The 18,506-nt window shown below is 40.9% G+C and overlaps 2 protein-coding genes and 1 long non-coding RNA gene across 5 annotated transcripts in view; 1 reads left to right on the forward strand and 2 right to left on the reverse strand.

Annotated features, from left to right (window-relative positions):
• The window catches only part of DLAT (dihydrolipoamide S-acetyltransferase), a 29,262-nt gene extending 21,637 nt beyond the window's left edge, over nt 1-7,625 (reverse strand). Inside the window, exons 1-6 of the mRNA XM_049613152.1 lie at nt 7,241-7,625; nt 6,655-6,756; nt 6,199-6,323; nt 5,887-6,040; nt 2,926-3,052; nt 974-1,161 (exon numbers count right to left, since the gene is read on the reverse strand). Coding sequence (XP_049469109.1) covers nt 974-1,161; nt 2,926-3,052; nt 5,887-6,040; nt 6,199-6,323; nt 6,655-6,756; nt 7,241-7,519 — 975 coding nt within the window. The 5' untranslated portion in view covers nt 7,520-7,625. The remainder of the gene's footprint in view (nt 1-973; nt 1,162-2,925; nt 3,053-5,886; nt 6,041-6,198; nt 6,324-6,654; nt 6,757-7,240) is intronic.
• Nucleotides 7,626-7,863: 238 nt separating this feature from the next.
• On the forward strand, nt 7,864-16,712 carry LOC125909927 (uncharacterized). 2 transcript variants are annotated; one of them, XR_007453807.1, is made up of 4 exons: nt 7,864-8,246; nt 13,118-13,248; nt 15,664-15,923; nt 16,393-16,712. It is a non-coding gene; the product is annotated as an uncharacterized LOC125909927 (long non-coding RNA). The 2 variants fall into 2 exon arrangements; XR_007453806.1 differs by lacking the exon at nt 16,393-16,712 and having other exon boundaries at nt 15,664-16,249.
• DIXDC1 (DIX domain containing 1) overlaps nt 9,791-18,506 on the reverse strand; it is a 30,632-nt gene continuing 21,916 nt past the window's right edge. For both annotated transcript variants that reach the window (XM_049613195.1, XM_049613186.1), the window contains exons 14-16: nt 15,318-15,423; nt 14,263-14,371; nt 9,791-13,167 (exon numbers count right to left, since the gene is read on the reverse strand). In XM_049613195.1, coding sequence (XP_049469152.1) covers nt 13,087-13,167; nt 14,263-14,371; nt 15,318-15,423 — 296 coding nt within the window. In that variant the 3' untranslated portion in view covers nt 9,791-13,086. The remainder of the gene's footprint in view (nt 13,168-14,262; nt 14,372-15,317; nt 15,424-18,506) is intronic.

The raw sequence follows: 18,506 nt of genomic DNA on the forward strand, positions 1-18,506 counted from the left end.
TCTATGCCTGGACTTCACACAAGTACATAATAGATATATAGTATATAATGTAGAGCATATAAGCAACAAGACTAAATTCTAAGCAAAACAAGCCATGCTACATCAAGGTTCTAATGTATTATAAACAGAAACCTGACCCACTATCATAAGCAAATACCAAGAGTACTGACAGTAACAAAGATTAGTTGACCCTCCAACGACATGAGTCTGAACTACACAGGCACACTTACACACGGATTTTTATGGTATGGGACTGTAAATGTGTTTTCTCTCCTTTATGATTTTAATAACATCTTCTTTCTCTAGTGTGCTTTAAGAATACAGCATACAATCTATATAATATACTAAATATATGTTAATGGACTGTCTACGCTGTTGGTTAAGGCTTCTGGTCAATAGCAGGCTTAGCAGTTAAATTTGGGGGGAATCCAAAGTTATACATGGATTTGCAAGGGCGCAGTTTGTGCCCCAGTCCCTGTGTTGTTCATGAGTCAACAATATATAATAAATTCTACAGAAACTGGGGAATGAAGTATTAACTTCCATATACACATCTACACCTAAAGCATAAAAAGAACATGTCATCTCAGCTTTGTTCTCAGCAGACCTCATGACAGTAGGAAAAAAGAAACAGACACAGGTCAAACAACTATTAGGTGGGCAGTGCAGTGCCACATACCTGTAGATCTCCACAAATGCTCACTATGTCCATCTTTTTTTGTTTTTCTTTTTCAGATTTTTTTTTTTTTTTTTTTTTTTTTAAGTAATCTCTATACCCAACATGGGGCTTGGATTCACAATCCCAAGATCAAGTCATGCGCTCCTCCAACTGAGCCAGCCAGGTGCCCCTAACTATCTCCTTCTTTATTCGTAGAGTCTTAGGGTGGGAAGGAACCTAGGATATTATCCAGTGTAATCCCTTAATTTAGAGATGAACAAGGTAATGTTTCCTCAATTCTAGAAGCATACATACCGGGGGTGGAGGAGATGGTGGTGCTTGTGGTTTTAAATCAGTTACTTCAGTTGGCCTATAGTCAGCAAATGCTGGTATATCTTCCTCTTTTTCTACAATGATACAGAGTGGGGTTCCTAGAGGGACATCTCTTGTGCCTTCAGGGATCAGGATTTTTGCCAGGTAACCCTCTTCCTGTACTTCAAAACCTTGAATAGAAAGAAAAACCATTATGGGACTTAAGGGACTCCACTATCTCACCAAACTCAAAGCAGTTTTAAGTAAAAAGCTCTTCTCCTTCAAGCTAGCTACCCAACCTTTGGTGAGCTACTCTACCTCTCTATGTCACAGCTCCTTCAACTACAAAATGGGGTAATGATAATACCTACCTCACAGGGACGTTAGAAGAATTAATATTTTCCAAGAACCTAGAAACAGTACCTGGTACAAAGTAAATACTAAATAAATAGCTGTTTAGTACACTATGAGAGATTACAGACAGTAGTTAATTCTGAATATTTTTCTAAAAACATCTCTAAGGGAAGCCCCTACACAGACCCATAAGACCTCAAGCTGGCATCAACTGTACCAGTATGACATCAGCTGTACTGCTAAAAATAAGAACCTCATGGATGTTAAATTAAGGGAACTACTAGGTTTGACAGTGATGTGGGATAAATTATGCCCCTAAAAGCACCTTTGGAGTTTTTCAAAGAGATTATATTGGGTATTCAACTATTCCAATGTAAAGAATATGGTATTACTAGGGTTTCTAAGGAATTTACAACTTAACATTTTATTCAGCTACTGCTCTTGGAAAGAACTCCAATGTGAAGTGTTTCAAAAGTAAAACTAAAAGAAGCCATCGCAGAGAACAATTTTTGCCTTGCAGATCTGGGCTTTCTGTTGTGTTGTGCCTCTCCCTGATGAACACATCTTTGACGAATCTTTCCCTTCTCCAGTTAAGCATTAATATCCAGTAAGAGATTTAAAAAAAAAAAAAAAAAAAAAAAGACTTCAGGGCCACAATAGAGTTGGACCAAGGTAATACTTCTCCAGTGCCTAGAGTCTCTAGAATACTATCTCCATAGCTATACTGGTATTCAAGTTAAAATGCAAAGCTCATCTATTGTTACCAAGATGTTTGTTTATATCTTTTTTCACAAACAGAATCCTTTCTTCTAATAAAATCTTCTGGGAGGAATACAATATACAAAAGGATAAAAAAGTGGTTGCCCTGGTGGAAGTTGGGAAAAGGGGCAGGGCACAACAAAGTCCTGTCATGAAGTCTCCTTGCCTCAAAGTACCATCAATGACTCAGGGGGTTGGAAGAACACAATCTAAAAACCACCATTGCAGAGGATGCCCAGAATCTCCCACTGCATCTTTGAGGACTGGACAGGAAATAGATTCATCTACTAATTATCTGTAAATATCATCACAAATATACAATTGTCTAGGTGGGTTTTGTTCTGAGCATAACAATGAATCAGAAAGGGAATACATGGAAACGTGACATGATACCCAAACAGGTATCATGACTCTATCAGTCGTTCTCAAACTATGAAACCAATCCAAACCCTGGTTTTAGTTTTTCCTCACAGTCATCTTAAATTCTTTGGTATTTTCCTGCCTTAGAAGTACTTTTCTCATGTTTCTTCTTTTTTCCCTTGCCCAGTTTAGAGAATGGCGGTTCTGATGTAGCTTCTTAGCAACATAAGAATGTTAAGAAGCAAACTCTAACCTAAAAATAATGTCTAAGTTGACATATCCTTGATTCATTTAGAGTGTGGTGTGGAACTGACAAATCCCACTACATACACTTCTGTTATGACATATTCTGTTCCAGGAAACGAATCCCCAAAATTAAAATTTTTCATGTTATCACTCACTCATTATAGGATAGGACGGCAATCCTCTTCCCTCATTGGAAAACTCAGTGCCTCAACCATTAAGAGCTGAAGAAATCTCACCTATAGTGGCCTTGTCAGTCTCTATCTCTGCCAATAAATCTCCTTCACTTAGCTTCTCACCCACTTTTTTTTCCCATCTCTGAACTGTGCCCATGGTCATGGTGGGAGAGAGGGCAGGAAGAACCACCTGCAGAAATAAACACACATTACTGCTTAATACGAGGAAGACTTGGAAACAATGGCACTCAAGCAAGCTTCAATAGCTTTATGGAATGATAGTGACTCTGATGATCCAAATTCCCATCTGTCTAATGGCTTCCTAAAGTAAAAGTTCAATGCCTCAATGCCCCACCAGTTAAATCATCCTTCAAATCTCAAGCTTTACATTATCACTCATACTTTGATTCCTCCCCCTCCAAAGTTAAAAGCAATGGGTATACATGAAAGATTTCTTCCTAGATAGTCAAAATTAATTCAATTACATCTCTAAACACAGAATATCTTTTCTTCTTTTTTATTACATAGGTTAAGCTAGAATTTTTCATTTCCACAGAATGACCTTGGTCTAGAGTATTTCATTAAAATTTTGCTGTGCTCTGTATGAGCATATATCCTTTTACTCAGAGGAAACTTCATTCTCCCAAACTTCCGGATACCTTACCAAGATAAAAAAAAAAGCACATTATGAAAAATTATATACCAACAAATTGAATAACTGAGAAGAAATGGATAAATTACTAGAAACATATAACTTTCCAAAATTGAACTGGGAAGAAACTGAAAACTTGAACAGACCAATCACTAGCACCGAAACTGAACCCAAAACTCCCAACAAACAAAAGTCCACAGATGGCTTCACAGATGAATTCTACCAAACATTTAAAGAAGAGTTAATACCAGGACACCTGGGTGGCTTAGTTGGTTAAGCATCTGACTCCTGATTTTAGCTCAGGTCATGATCTCACAGTTCGTGGGATCGAGCCCAATTTCGGGCTCTGCACTGACAGTGTGGACCCTGCTTGGGATTCCCTCTCCCTCTCTCTCTCTCCCACCCTCCCTCTTGCCCCTTGCCTGCTTGTGCACACACATGCTCTCGTTCTCAAAATAAGTAAACTTGAAAAAAATAAAGAGGAGTTAATACCTAGTCTGCTCAACTATTCCAAAAAATAAAAGAGGAAGAAAAACTTCCAAATTCATTCTACAAGGCCAGCACTACCCTGATACCTAAACCACCAAAAAAAAAAAAAAAAAAAACCCCAAACCCCCCCCCCAAAAAAAAACCCAAAAAAAATCACTACAGCCAATATCTGATAAACATAGATGCAAAACTCCTTAACAAAATATTAGCAAACTGAATCCAACAATACATTAAAAAAAAATTCATTCACCACGATCAAAGAGATTTATTCCAGGGATGCAAGAATGATTCAATATTTACAAATCAATGTGACAGATCACATTAATAACAAAAAGGATAAAAACCATATGATCATTTTGACAGATGCAGAAAAAGCACATGACGAAGTACAATACCCATTCATGATAAAAACCTTCAGCAAAGTAGGTTTAGAGGGAACATACCTCAACATAGTAAAGGCCATATATGACAAACCTATAGCTAATATCACCTTCAATGGTGAAAAACTGAGAGCTTTCCTTCTAAGATCAAGAAGAAGACAAGGATGTCTACTCTCACTTTTATTCAACATAGTACTGGAAGTCCTAGCCACAAGCAATCAAACAAGAAAAAGAAACAAAAGGCATCCAAATTGGTAAGGAACAAGTAAAACTCTCACCCTTTGCAGGAAAAATAAACAAAAGAACTGTTCTTACAACAGTGACTTCCGCCCCAATAAAATCTAAACATCAGATTGGCTGACCTAAATGAAAAAGTGCTTTGACATTCGTATGGCTTGTGTGTCCACTGAATTTAGACGCTTTACTCCGTTATTATGGGTTTTGTTTGCTTCCTCTCAACACCAGGATTATGCTGAGAGAAAAATCATTTCAAATAAAGCCTCAGGAAGGCACGAAAAAGAAGAAACACAAACTTAGAATGCTAATTACAAACTTTTTTAAATGTTTTTTTTCTGTTCAGAAGTTGTCATCTCCACCTACTTCTTAAAAACTAGTGAGGCCAATAATCTCTACACAGTATCTTAAAGAATAATTAAGACACAACTGTAACACTTTGCACACAAAGCTACACACAGAAAATGGAGAAAAATGAGTGAGTCTTATGTAGTGAGAGACAGTTTGCTAAACAGGATGAAATAAATGTGTGAACTGAACATTGCACAAAACGTCACCACACAAAATGTCTATTAACAACAGACCACGGAGAAGAACATCATGCCCAAAAAAGAAAATGATTCCTATACAGAAATGTCTACAAATACACTAGGTGAAAGAAAAGTATTAGTTTTAAACCTTCAGAAAAAGGCCAGCTGCTTTTTTACCCATTTCCAATATTCAAAACACAAATATACATGGGATAACCCTAGTATCTAATAAACTGCTTTAGTCTCTTAGAAACAGATTTAACAGAACCAACAGTGATTACTATTTATTCACTTCAGCTCTTTTGCTATGCTATTATATATGTTTATTTTACACTGACTCTTTATTGTCAGTTTCCTCATTTATTAATATTACTGGACTACTTCACCCACTCTTAGAAAAAAACACCATATGTCAAAGAAAAACATCAACTGATGACTTTTATTCAATAGATAACGTGTGAGGCCTACTAAACACTCTGTAATGTTCTTGAATGAACACTGCCAAGAACTATCTTGTCTACCACGTGGAGGTTGGGAAAGGTTAAAGGAATTGTCCTAGTTCATATACCTGGAAATAACAGCTAGGAGTAAAACTCAATTTTCATGTTTCAATCTCAACTTACTTTCAAATGACAAGAGCTAGCCATATTTAACACCAGTGTCCAGGATGGGATAGCCATCAATGAAAAATAATGAACAATAAATTTTCTAGAGCAAACACCCAGAGGCTGAGGCTCACCTGCATGTGAGTGGGATAGGAGCTACCAGGAGCCTGAGCAGAAGGTGTGGGTGGTGAAGCAGGGGCAGCGGGGGTTGGTGCTGCGGCTGCTTGCGGGGTAGGTGCTGCCGCGGAATCCAGTGTGTAATTTTTAAAGGCCTCAATATCCTCAGGCCTAAGGAAGAGAAGGAATGCGTAAATACAGGGAGTTATAAGGCAAGTTTAGCTCCTAGAAAAGTAGAATTAGAAACCTTTAACTCCTATTTTCTCAATTCTGGGTTTAAATACTCCACCAAGCACATAAGTTCCACAAATTACCAAAGTACTACTCACTTCTCAACTGTGATGCAGATGATTGCTCCAACTGGAACATCTCTGGTACCTTCAGCCACAAGTATCTTTGCCATGTAACACTCCTCCAGGCTCTCAAATCCAACAGTGGCCTTATCAGTTTCGACCTTTTAACACAAAGCAGGAGCTTAAGCTCGTGCTACCAGTATGAAATTTATTAGATTGTGCCTAGAATCACACAATTCAACAGTCTGGTGAAGATGTGAAGATAAAGCCTCTTATTATAGATCTGAAAGGAATTATTTAAAAAAACCACCTTAGCTAAAAATCAGTCTGGCTAGTTGCTGACAGCATCTCTAATCAACCTTCTCTAATATCAGGTTGTAAAAACCATCTAAGTTTCTTAAGCAAAAAGAGTAAGTACCTATCCGGAAAGCGAACACTCAGTGTAGCTAAGCCAGTTCCTTCTGACTCATTTCCATATTTTAAACAACTTACCTCTGCAATTAGTTCACCCTCATTGATTTTTTCCCCTTCCTTTTTTTCCCAACGGGCTATGGTGCCTGCCTGCATTGTGGGGGAAAGAGAGGGCAATGGAACCTGGAGGAAAAAAGGAGAAACAATAAATTTAAAAAATGTTATCTCTCAGTCTGGTTTAATATTTCATTCAATTTTACTTAATGCGAAGAGTGTACGGAGTCTCATCTCATGCCGGGCACCGGGGACAGAAAGGGAGTTCCTGCCACCAGTTCTCCAGTGACAGGGTTCCTGCTCCACAATCCTGCAGGACTGACAGAGCACCTAATTCAGCAGACACTGCACAAATAGCTTCAGGTTTGGAACCCTTCTTTCAATGGACTAGACCAGGAGAGGGAAGCCTGGAATTCTTTCCCTTCAATAGAATAAACAGATCAGAAAGATAAGCTCAACAGCCAGAGCAAAGCTGGGTATTGGAGAAAGGACAAATGATACATACCAGGAACGGGGTGGAGGATCACTAAGGACTCAGAGAGAAGATTCCAACGCCAAGAAGTCTGCCCTGAAGGACAAACTGGCTCCCGTGAAGGGCAGGTCTGGGGCTCACCTTCTGATGCGGGGGCAGGCTGTAACAGCGGCGGCTAGGCGATCCCAAAAGCTGCAGCGCGAGGCGATTCCTCGGTGTGGCCCACGAGCTGGGGCTCCACCCGCAGAGTGCGCGGACCCTGCCATACCCCGCGGTCCCGCTGCTGCAACGAGCCGGAGCCGCGCCAGCCCGCGGGGTCACGCAGGGAGCTCCCGGGTCCTCCCGCAAGGCGGTCCACCGAGCCCCGAATCCTGCCCTTGGGGCCACATTCCGTGCCCGTCGAGCACAGACTCGCCACATACTGCCAGCGACCCCCACACCCCAAAACCAACGCCGTCTCCGGAGTGACCTCTCCAAGAGCAGTGCGGCGTTGCCGTCAGCCACACCGCGCAGCCGCACATTGTCGTAAAATGGGCTCCAAAAGGTTGGCGGCACCCCTCCCCAGACCAGAAATGGGTGGAACGTCAGCTGTTCTGCCGGTAGTAGGGTAACGGGTGGCCCACAGCGGGTAGGGGCGACTACTTTGGAGCCACGGGGGCAGGGGTGTTCCAGCGGAGGCAACGTAGGGGCAAGTTTGGGAGAAATGAGACGCAGGGAGGAGTAGGAAGGTGGAAGGGTCCTAAGGCATCTCAGGGTAAGACGGAGCCGCCAGGGAGGGGCCTAAAAAGGCGGCAAGAGCCGGCTACTAAAGGCAGAATGGTCTGAGAGGTGGGCTGAGGGGAGTGGCCAAGTTTTGAGAAAAGCGGAGTGGTGAGCGGGAGGACGCGCCTGATGCTGAGAGCCCGAGGCCAAGGGCGCGGTCTTGGGGCGCTGAGGAAGGTTTGGCGAGCGGAGCGGGTCAGCTCGTTTCTGTGGTGTAACCTCCCCCACCCCCGCTCCCGCCCTTCCTGACCCTTCCGTGCTCAGGTGTGGGCCTCACTCGGTGCAGTCTGCGGGAGGTTACAAAGCTTTAGTTTCGCGTTTGTAGCATAACCGGCAATCCCAGTGAACAGGTTTTCCAGCCAAATGAAGGGCAGCCAAACGGAAGGTTAGTTTCCCCATTCAGCTGTGCGGTAACGGGACTAAGCGTAGGAAGATACAAGGTTACAAAACAGATTTGCGTTTCTAATCTATAGAATCCCTTTAGATCGCAAAAAACTTCGTTATGCTTGACATATTTCTTTTTTTTTTTTTTTTAATTTTTAAAATGTTCATTCATATTTTGGGAGCCAGAGCGTGACGGGGAGGGGCAGAGACGGAGACAATCTGAAGCAGGCTCTAGGCTCCGAGCTATAGGGCTCAGGCGCTCTGTGAGATAACGACCTGAGGTGTAGTCCCACACTTACGACTGAGCCCCCCAGGTGCCCCTGTTATGCTTGAAGTATTTCATACCGAAACTAAACTATAACCCCGTGAGAGCGGGGAGCATGTCTATATTGTTCTTTGATGTATGCCCGGAGTTTAGTATAGTATCTGGTAAATAGTGGAGGTTGAGTTCGTGTGGTTTGAATTAAATGAAGTTACCTACAACATTTGTTAGGTACGCTTCTGTAGGATTATCATCCTGTAATTAAAAAAAAAACAAAAACCTCATTTCTGAGCTGCATTTAGATCTCTAAGTCCCCAGTGTACAGATGGTCATAGAACACCAAGAAAAAGAAAAAAAGGAAAAACCAACATTTGAAAATATGTCAGCCTTTGCTAGTAATTAAACATTTGGAAAATTAAAGACAGTACTATTTCATACTCAAATAGGAAACTGTAAAAAGTAAAAAAATGAGATGGCAGAGAAAGAGATGCAGTTGTTGAGTGGACTGAATAGTTGGTTGTTTTTTTTAATGAAGTTTGGTTTTCTTTTGTTATTTTATTATTTTTTTGATGTTTATTTATTTTTGAGAGAGAGAGAGAGGGAGACACAGAATCCGAAGCAGACTCCAGGCTCTAAGCTGTCAGCACAGAGCCATTCGCGGGGCTTGAACTCCACGAACCAAACTGCAAGATTAAGACCTGAGCTGAAGTTGGAGGCTTAACCAACTGAGCCACCCAGGTGCCCCTGGTTGTTTTAAATACACATTTTTGAAAGTCTCTAATGTCTCTTTTGCATTAAAGACTTTTGTCATACAGGGGCTCCTGGGTGGCTCTGTCAGTCGGTTGGGTGTCCGACTTCAGCTCTGGTCATAATCTCATGGCTCATGGGTTTGAGCCCCACGTTGGGCTCTGTGCTGACAGCTCAGAGCCTGGAGCCTGCTTCGGATTCTGGGTCTCCCTCTCTCTCTGCCCCTTTCCTGCTCACACTCTGTCTCTCCTTCAAAAATAAACATTTAAAAAAAAAAAGACTTTTGTTACATAGTTGATGCTCAGGTTCTTATTTGTTTGCACATTTACATATAATTTCAAAAGAAGTGCTAAGTCAATGAATTTTCTTTGACAGTAATAATGTTTTGTGCTTACATTTGAAATAACAACGGTAAAATGTCTATAGCAATGAAGTAATCCTTATCTCCGCTCCCCAAGTAATGAGTAAACATGTTACCAGGGAGATCACTTGAGGGAATGGACTTTCACTAAATGTAAATGGCTTTACTGATTAATTTCGGTCAATAAACACAAGTGAAAATGATGAATGGTATTTAGTTTGCAAACTCCATTTTATTCATGGTTTTTTCTGCTTTTTTAAAAATTAGTTCACAAATCTGGTACATACAGGCAGTTAAAAAACTGGTTATCACTTTGATAATCAGAAGCCTCTGGTATAACACAGTCTTCATGAAAACAAAACAGGGAGAATGCATGGTGGTAATCTCTTTGAAAGCAATGCTTGCAAACATCCATGTTTCTAAGAAAAATATAATTTTACATATATATTTTAAGCAAGCTATACCTCTTACATAAATTCAGACAATAGGAGTGTGCAATCATAATGCTTATTTTATGGAAAAAATGAAAATTATAATTATGCCATAATTGCTTTTCAGTAATTATTAGAGTCCTCTTGGATTTGATGTGTTTTCCCTAATTTTCAACTATCCTGGTCAAAAGGAGCTGAAATGGTACTAAGTAAGAATGCCAATAAGGAGAGTTTAACTCAAATTCTTTAGGTACAAATTATATAGTGTTTCAATTCTAGCTAATTTAGGGAACTGAGAATAGTTGTCAATTTTTAAATGATGACTTTTGAGGAACTGAGCTTTCTTCTAAACTAGTTTTTGTGAGAGGATCATTTTTTTTTTTAATCTAACAGGATTTAGAGGTTATTTAAGCTCAAGACATTCTAGTCCCTTGGTTTTTTCAAAGAGAATTTCAGCAGTGTCAGGATGGACTATCCCTCAAAAATGTCACTAGGGGACAGTTCTCTGAATAAATCAAGAGGCTTCTAGTGCAGCCAGAGTAACAAACAGGAATCAATTCAAACCAGAAGGAACCAAAGCACAACACTTCCTCACAAGGTTCTGGTCTTCAGAAACTGGAATGAGGATTGCCAATACACTGTACACAAGAATTACTGGAGTGACATCCTGTAATCCGGGTGTTTCGTTATTACCTGTGGCATAGGAGATTCATGAGCTAAAGGGGAAAAAATTATCTCCTTTTCTCCCCTGACTTCAACTTCAGATTTCTATAGAGGCACTAAGGCCATGCATCTCCTCTTCCAAAGGACAGAGCTATAAAAGCCAAATAAGGTGAAGGACTTTGGCATTTTTCTTCCATTCAATTTTCTCTGAAAAGTTAAATTCTCCATAACGGTAAGGACGTTTGCTCAAAGAAAACTGACAAGTAAAAACTAAAGAAACAGACATTCAAGATCAATTGTACTGGAAATACAGTAACGGATTTTGGCCTGACAACTCTCATGCTGTCTTATAGCAAAACACTAAAATTCATGCAACAGAGAAATTGGTGACATGAGGACTTTTACTCCAGACTTCCTGGGGGAAAAAACACTCAGAATATACTGTTTTCTTCTGTTTGCTTCATAATGTATTATTCTTGCTTTTGACTGACTGTCCCAAACTTTCCCAGTCATTTTTGATGAGAAATTCTTCAAAAGGAGAAGATCAAGCGAACTTACTGAAAGATATCAGGTATCTTATGAGCTCCTTCCATCTGCTAGAGGAGCAATCAAATAGATTATGTAAAACTACCTCCACAACATGAAACTACCTCCACAAGGAAAATGGCAGGTAGAATTAGAACCAGGAGTTAGTTGTCATCAGCATACTTGTAACAAAATAAAGCTTGTTCTGAAACCACAAGGGCTAGGAGAAGAGCCTGTATAAAAGCTACTGGGTTCTCTAGAAAATGGATACAGTATACGGAATGTGAGAAGATACAGAACTCACACTCAAGTTACAAAAATAGACATGGTTCTCAGACAAAAGGCAAATGAGTACAAAAGAATTCTCCAAACATGAACTATTTTTAAAAGACACATCTATATAAAACAACAAAATGTCATTTCAGAGCTCCAGTGAGTAGTTTGTTAAAACAGTTGGAAAAGGGAGATGAAATAGAGACAGACAGATCAAGAACCCAGAACTGACATGTCTGACTCTTCTGGTTGGCAGTGGTCACAGGCTGACTGCTTTGGGGAATGAATATGTGTGTGTGTGTGTGTGTGTGTGTGTGTGTGTGTGTGTGTGTACATACATATATATACATATGGCTGATTAGTTGATGGTGTTTGGTAAGTGACTGAGAAAACCCTAGTTATTCAGTAATCTCTGAAAGTTTAACTCTTCTTTTAGCTTCTACACTGGACAGTGTTGCACATGAGAAAGGATTCTAGGTTTTTTACCCAGAATCAACCCTGCCATTCACAACTCATGCTCCATGCCCCATGGTTCCTATTGTGCCCTAAAGGATCAACCTAGACTAAATATATAATAGAAAATAACTCTGGCCTTGAAATGAGGAGGGGCAGACCAGTGACTCATGCTCAGTACTCATAAATCACAAATACCAAAATTAATGGTCTGTCTCCTTTTGACTGCAGAGGAGATGCCACGAGCTACAGGAAGTCATGAGAGAAAGAAAGTCAAGAAAATATGGGTAGCAGCACCTTTCCATACCCGCCTGGATTTTTAAGGAGACTTTAAACTCCTTTTTCCTTTCAAACACAAAGTTCATCAGTTGGAAGGGGAAAACATGGCTCTACAGTGACAGAGTCCCTAGAGAAAACTGGCAGTACATGAAACATGCCCTCCATGGGCTAAAGGACAAGTTGCAGAACCAGTTAAGACACAAGAGGCAGCCAAAGGTCTTCCTCAATCGCGGTTTTAGCAAGTATAGCACAATATGGGCTTTTTCCATCCAGTCAACAGTTCAGCACCATCCATGTCCGGTCCAAAAAATTCCTGAAGAGTGGGTTTTCATCTTTGGTACCGCCTCATGAGTTATTCTTGGTTTGCAATAGCTGCAAAGAAGCAAAAAAGCTGGTACCTTTGCCTTGTCTGTGAGTACAAATGCTGGGACTCTGATTGCTGCAACCATTGAGGCCAATTAAAATAAAACTGTAACACACAGGAGTGATGCATCCAATTCCCAGGTTCCAGATAATAGCAGCCATGCCCCTACAGGAGCGGGATCATCCATTCCCATTGGTTAAGGCCTTTGGTTTGTTGTCCTCAGAGTAGAATAAAACACTGTGTTCCCACGGACAAGGAACTCCAGATGGACCCATGGTCTACAGTTGACAGGGGTTTTAAAAAATGTACTACATATACCAGGCACAGAAACAGCACTGGCCTGGGGCTGTTACACTTGGAGAAGCTTCTGTTTTGGTAGCACGAACTAGAAACTTCTTAGTGTATTCTGGTTTTAGTCCTCTTTCCTGAGTGAAACAGCCAGGGGGTGCCAAGTTCCACAAGCCCCCAGTCTAATACTCAGCATTAATTCTCTCCATGGTCTTCTTCCACCCAGGCTACAATTTTCCCTTCCCAACCAGGGATGGCATCGTCATCGTGGAAAACCTAGAGGAAGAAAAAGAAGCCACAGTGAAAAAATAACAGGATAAGACAGTGACTCTCACTAGAAAACTGCTGCTGCTAAAAGTAAGATCTCAAACATAAAGGATAAGAAAATATAGAGAAAAGCCTGAAGCTAGAGGCTATGTCCCTTTGGTTCTGTCCCTAAAGTTATAACTACATATTTATGTATTTAATATTTTTAATGCATGCAATACATTATTATATGTTATTATGTACTATATATTCTTAGTTCTACATCTATGAAATGGTAAAAGCATCCCTAACTCTGCTTTGCTCATGGAGATCAATAAGATTTAATATATTACTAACCATGAAGCACTTTGGGCTCCTTGGGAGAAAGCAGCAGCATAAGCATTACACAAGTGAGAAAGGGGAAAATTTCGGTCCCAAGTATTATAAAGAAAGGGTTAGAAAGAAGACCAAAAGAACATGCAGTTCTTTTTATTCATTCATTCAATGAATTTCTTAAGCCACCAATACAACAGGGCTATTAAAGCATGTTGAGGAAATATTTATGAAATAAAACATCAGCTTTAATCACAATGCAACCACTTGTAATATGTCAGAACCCAGAATTCTCTTCCCTGTATATGGCAGATGGATTATAAAGAGAGGCGTAGGCTAAGAATATAGTCAAGGAGTTGAGAATAAGCATAGGTGATTTTCTAGAAGTTCCTCATTTTCATTATCTGAGAAACTACCATCACAATGTACAGTTCCATATATTCATACCTATTTTACTCTATGTAGGAAGCAGAAAGGTTTCTAAGATTTGACTGCACATAGAAAAGGGACCCCCCAACCAGGCTTTTGTTCAAGCTTAGGTCCTTTCCTTAGTAAAATCAGTAACTGTATCCAAGTCTGGTCAAAGTGGTTAAGTCCTTGAAGCGAAGAAGCTGTCAACTCCTTGTGCAATTCCCTGACCATCTAGGTCTAGGGTAATCAGACTGTGGTCTGAGGCTCTGGGAAATTCCGCTGACCTGGTTAGGGAACTCGGGTACTGCTGGGTATCAGTCCCTGAGGAGGTGGCTCTGGGAATCAGCTGCACACCACCCAGACTCCCCTCGGATTCTGTACCTCCTCTTTGACAGTGCCAAACTCAGGATCCAGCGCTTTAAAATGATACCGGTGATTCCCCTCCCGGTCAATGGCTGCTTTAAAATCCTTTAGTGTCACCTCCCCCAACCTGCAACAAAAGGCAAGAGTGCTAAAACAGACTGTTCATCAGTAGGCTGGAAAGATGAGACGTTAGCTTTAAACCCAGGCCCCTGCCAAAGACTCTCCAGGAAAAAACAGCATGGCCTTGTTAGGTCCCTGCCCCTGATAACCCAGACAATTCTACAAGAGCAGAGCTGAGGGAGCCAGTCACCATGAGGGAATGAGAATGGCATTCCATCTGGGGTGATCTGGGAATTTAAAAGAGATGTATTGTTTCAGCAGCAGCCAAATTACTTTTCCCTGTTTTACTCTGGAAATAAGACATGCGGTCTCGGAGATCTAATTTGCTGAGCCATCAATATGTCTAAGTTCTCTGATTTCCTTCTCTGCAACAATGTTCCATTTCACCATCTTCATCCTTCCAGCTTCAGAAAGCTCCCCTCTAGCCCACAACAAGTAAGCAAACTCTCTAGGAAAGGGGCAGCCTACTCCTTCTCTCAGTAGTTGGTTCCAGAGTTAAAAAAAAAAAAAAAATCTTTCTTTCAAAGCCATTTGCCTTACAAGGGAGCATAAATGAATGTTTGAAGGCTGTTAATGTGAATTCTCAACTGCTCAGATGCAGTCATCAGACAGTACCAAGATCAGTGAGGAACAGCCTGGAGGGCTAGTGTGTGATCTATGGCTATCAGCGGAGCTATTTTATGAGCCCTTAAAAAAATTATTTTTCCTAACTTGGAACATATCTGTGTATCAGGACTGGAAGTGCTATTACGGTGTCTGTACCCAGAAGCAGATCAAGACATGTCCCTTGTAGTGCCGCTGGTTAGTGGTAACAATGAGACTAGAACCCTGATCCTGTATTCTTACTGCACTGTACTGATTCTCAAACACTGCTCAGATGGTTGCATGGGCAGTAACTACTGATTCTGCCTCCTGTCCTTTTTAAAAGAGGAATAACGATCCCAGAATCTCACCTCTTTGGTATATTGACCATGAAGGGTGTAAGTGACCGGTCAGTGAAATAGAGCACTTTAGTGCAGGTGCTGCTGACAGCCGGAGAGCTCTGTGAGTGAGGCAACTCTGCAATCAGAGAAAGACTCTATGGTCAGAACCGAATGTGCTCCCAACCATCCCTCATTTCCAGTTATTCAGAGTGTCCCAGGAGAAGGAAGCTGCCTGAGGTCACAGCACAGCTTTCACACCCTTGCAAAACACCACGTCCACAGGGCGTGAGCCACAGGAAGTCACCACTGAGGCCACAAAGCCAGGAGGTGCTTCGGACATGGACACTATCATGAAGCCATTTCTCACCCGTTCCAGGTTATTTCTAGCAGGGAACAGGAACTTTCCTGACAGGCATTGTTGCTCAGAGTCAAAAGAGGTCAAAGAAGCCAGGCAAGATTTCAGCAAAGGAAGAATGGACGCAATAGCAGGAGCTACAGACACAGCCAACATTCAGACAGCGGGAGAAAATGCTCATGCAATCCACGGACAGAGAAATGAGCAGGGACGAGAATCACAGGAGCACAGTAACGTTAGAAACTGAGATTCCAAGGGGCCTTATGCTTCCTGTACCAAAGGTACGAGACCAGGGTGCCTGGGTGGCTCAGCTGGTTAAGTGACCACCTGTGCTGACAGCACAGAGCCTGCGTGGGAGTCTCTCTCTCCCTCTCTTTCTCTGTCCTTCTCCTGCTAGCATGCTCTCTCTCTCTCAAAATAAATAAATAAACTTAAAAAAATAAAAATAAAGGTACAAGACCTACCTTATCTCTTGGCTACACAGGATCTATATGTGTGGGTCCCATGGTTTTTAACTCAAATTCCTTGGTCCACATCTTATCTCTACCCTTTGTATAGGTACTTAAGGAAAATTTTTAATTAATAAGTACCTATGATTATGACTTTAATAGGAGAAAAGACTAATTAGGAAACTTTTATCATAAGAACGAACAATTATTGTTGTATCTTATAATCTACTTAATGTAATTGTTATAATACTAAAATCTCTCCTGCAATTCCACTTACACATATTTTCTTAACTTATTCTAGGCATTTCAACATCCTTGTCATATCTGAATCTACTCTTGCGTAGACACTGATGGACTCTTAACAGTGGCTTGCGTCTTTCTTGCTTTTGTGGATGTCTCCTAATTTACTACTGAATGTCAGACATCATATGTAAGACAGTAGAGAGCGACTTACAAAATGTTTTTGTTTAGAAATGCGCACACTGCTTGTTCCCCAGCCATTAGTAGGGATTGTTAATCTAGACAGGAACTGAGCTGGGATTGGGATTTTTGTTAAGGTTACTTTTGGTGTACCACCATCTTTAAATTCCTCTAGAGTTATGTTTATTTAAAAATAGATTTAAAGGGATGGGGCGCCTGGGTGGCGCAGTCGGTTAAGCGTCCGACTTCAGCCAGGTCACGATCTCGCGGTCCGTGAGTTCGAGCCCCGCGTCAGGCTCTGGGCTGATGGCTCGGAGCCTGGAGCCTGTTTCCGATTCTGTGTCTCCCTCTCTCTCTGCCCCTCCCCCGTTCATGCTCTGTCTCTCTCTGTCCCAAAAATAAATAAAAAACGTTGAAAAAAAAAAATTTTTAAAAAATAAAAAAATTAAAAAAAAAAAAAACAGATTTAAAGGTGCGCCTGGGTGGCTCAGTCGGTTAAGCGTCCGACTTCAGCTCAGGTCACGATCTCACGGTCCGTGAGTTCGAGCCCTGCGTCAGGCTCTGGGCTGATGGCCCAGAGCCTGGAGCCTGCTTCCGATTCTGTGTCTCCCTCTCTCTCTGCTCTTCCCCCGTTCATGCTCTGTCTCTCTCTGTCTCAAAAATAAATAAACGTTAAAAAAAAAATTAAAAAAAAAAACAACCAGATTTAAAAAATAAATAAAAATAAAAGGATTCACCCAACTTCTATCCTTTTGTGTCTGACATCATTCACTTAACAGAACGTTTTCAAGGTTTATCCATGTTACAACATGTTATCGGTGCTTCATTCCTTTCTGTGGACGGATAATATTCCATTGTCTGCACGTGCCAGACTTTGTTGATCCATTCTTTGAGTAATGAACATTTGGGTTGTTTCTACCTTTTAGCTATTGTGAATAATGCTATGTACAAGTTGTTTTTTTTTTTTTTTTTTTAATTCTTGCCTTTAGTTCTTTTGAGTATTGACACCTAGGAATGGAATTGCTGGCTCATATAGTAATTCTATATTTAGGTTTTTGAGGAACCACCAAACTTTTCCACAGCAGCTGTATCATTTTATATCCCCACCAGCAATGCATGAGCATTCCAATTTCTCAACATCCTCAATACTTATTTTCCATTTCTTTAGAACCACCTAGTGAGCGTGAAGTGGTAGCTCACTGTAGTTTTGATGTGCATTCCCTAATGACTAATGGTTTTTTGTTTTGTTTTGTTTTTCTTTAAGTTTTTATTTATTTATTTTGAGAGAGAGAGGGAGAGAGAGAGAGCAAGAGAGCGCACCCGCCAGCCGAGCCAGGTAGGGGCAGAGATAGAGGGAGAGAGAGAATCCCAAGCAGGTTGCACACCCCAGCACAGAGCTGGATGTAAGGCTCAAACTCATGAACCGGGAGATCATGACCTGAGCTGAAATCAAGCTCAACCGACTGAGCCACCCAGGAACCCCGCCCCCACCCCCCAACCTCCAGTGACTAATCCTTTTAAGCATCTTTGGATGCTTTGGAGAAATGACTTTAGAGAAGTGACTATTCAAATCCTTTGCTTATTTGTTACTGAATTTGTCTTTTGTTGTTAAGTTGTAGGAATTTTTTAGATATTTTGTATCCTAGACATGATTTTCAAATATTTTCTCCTATTCTCTTTGCCTTTTCACTTTCTTGATAGTGTCCTTTGATGCAAAAAAGTCTTTAATTTTGATGAAGTCTAATTTCCCTATTTTTCCTTTTGTTGCTCATGCTTTTGATATCTGAGAACCCAAGCTCATAAATATTTTCCGTATGTTTTCTTCTAAGAGTTTTATAGCTTTAGCTCTTATATTTGTATCAATGATCCATTTGTAGTTACTTTTTGTACATGTACTTTATGTACATGGTGTGAGGTAGGGGTCCATCTCTGTTCTTTTGCATGTGGATACCCAGTTGTCCTAGCGCCATTTGTTGAAGAGACTCTTTGCTGGTC

The sequence above is a fragment of the Panthera uncia genome, chromosome D1 (assembly GCF_023721935.1).
Source record: "Panthera uncia isolate 11264 chromosome D1, Puncia_PCG_1.0, whole genome shotgun sequence".
In the NCBI taxonomy this organism is placed as follows: domain Eukaryota; kingdom Metazoa; phylum Chordata; class Mammalia; order Carnivora; family Felidae; genus Panthera; species Panthera uncia.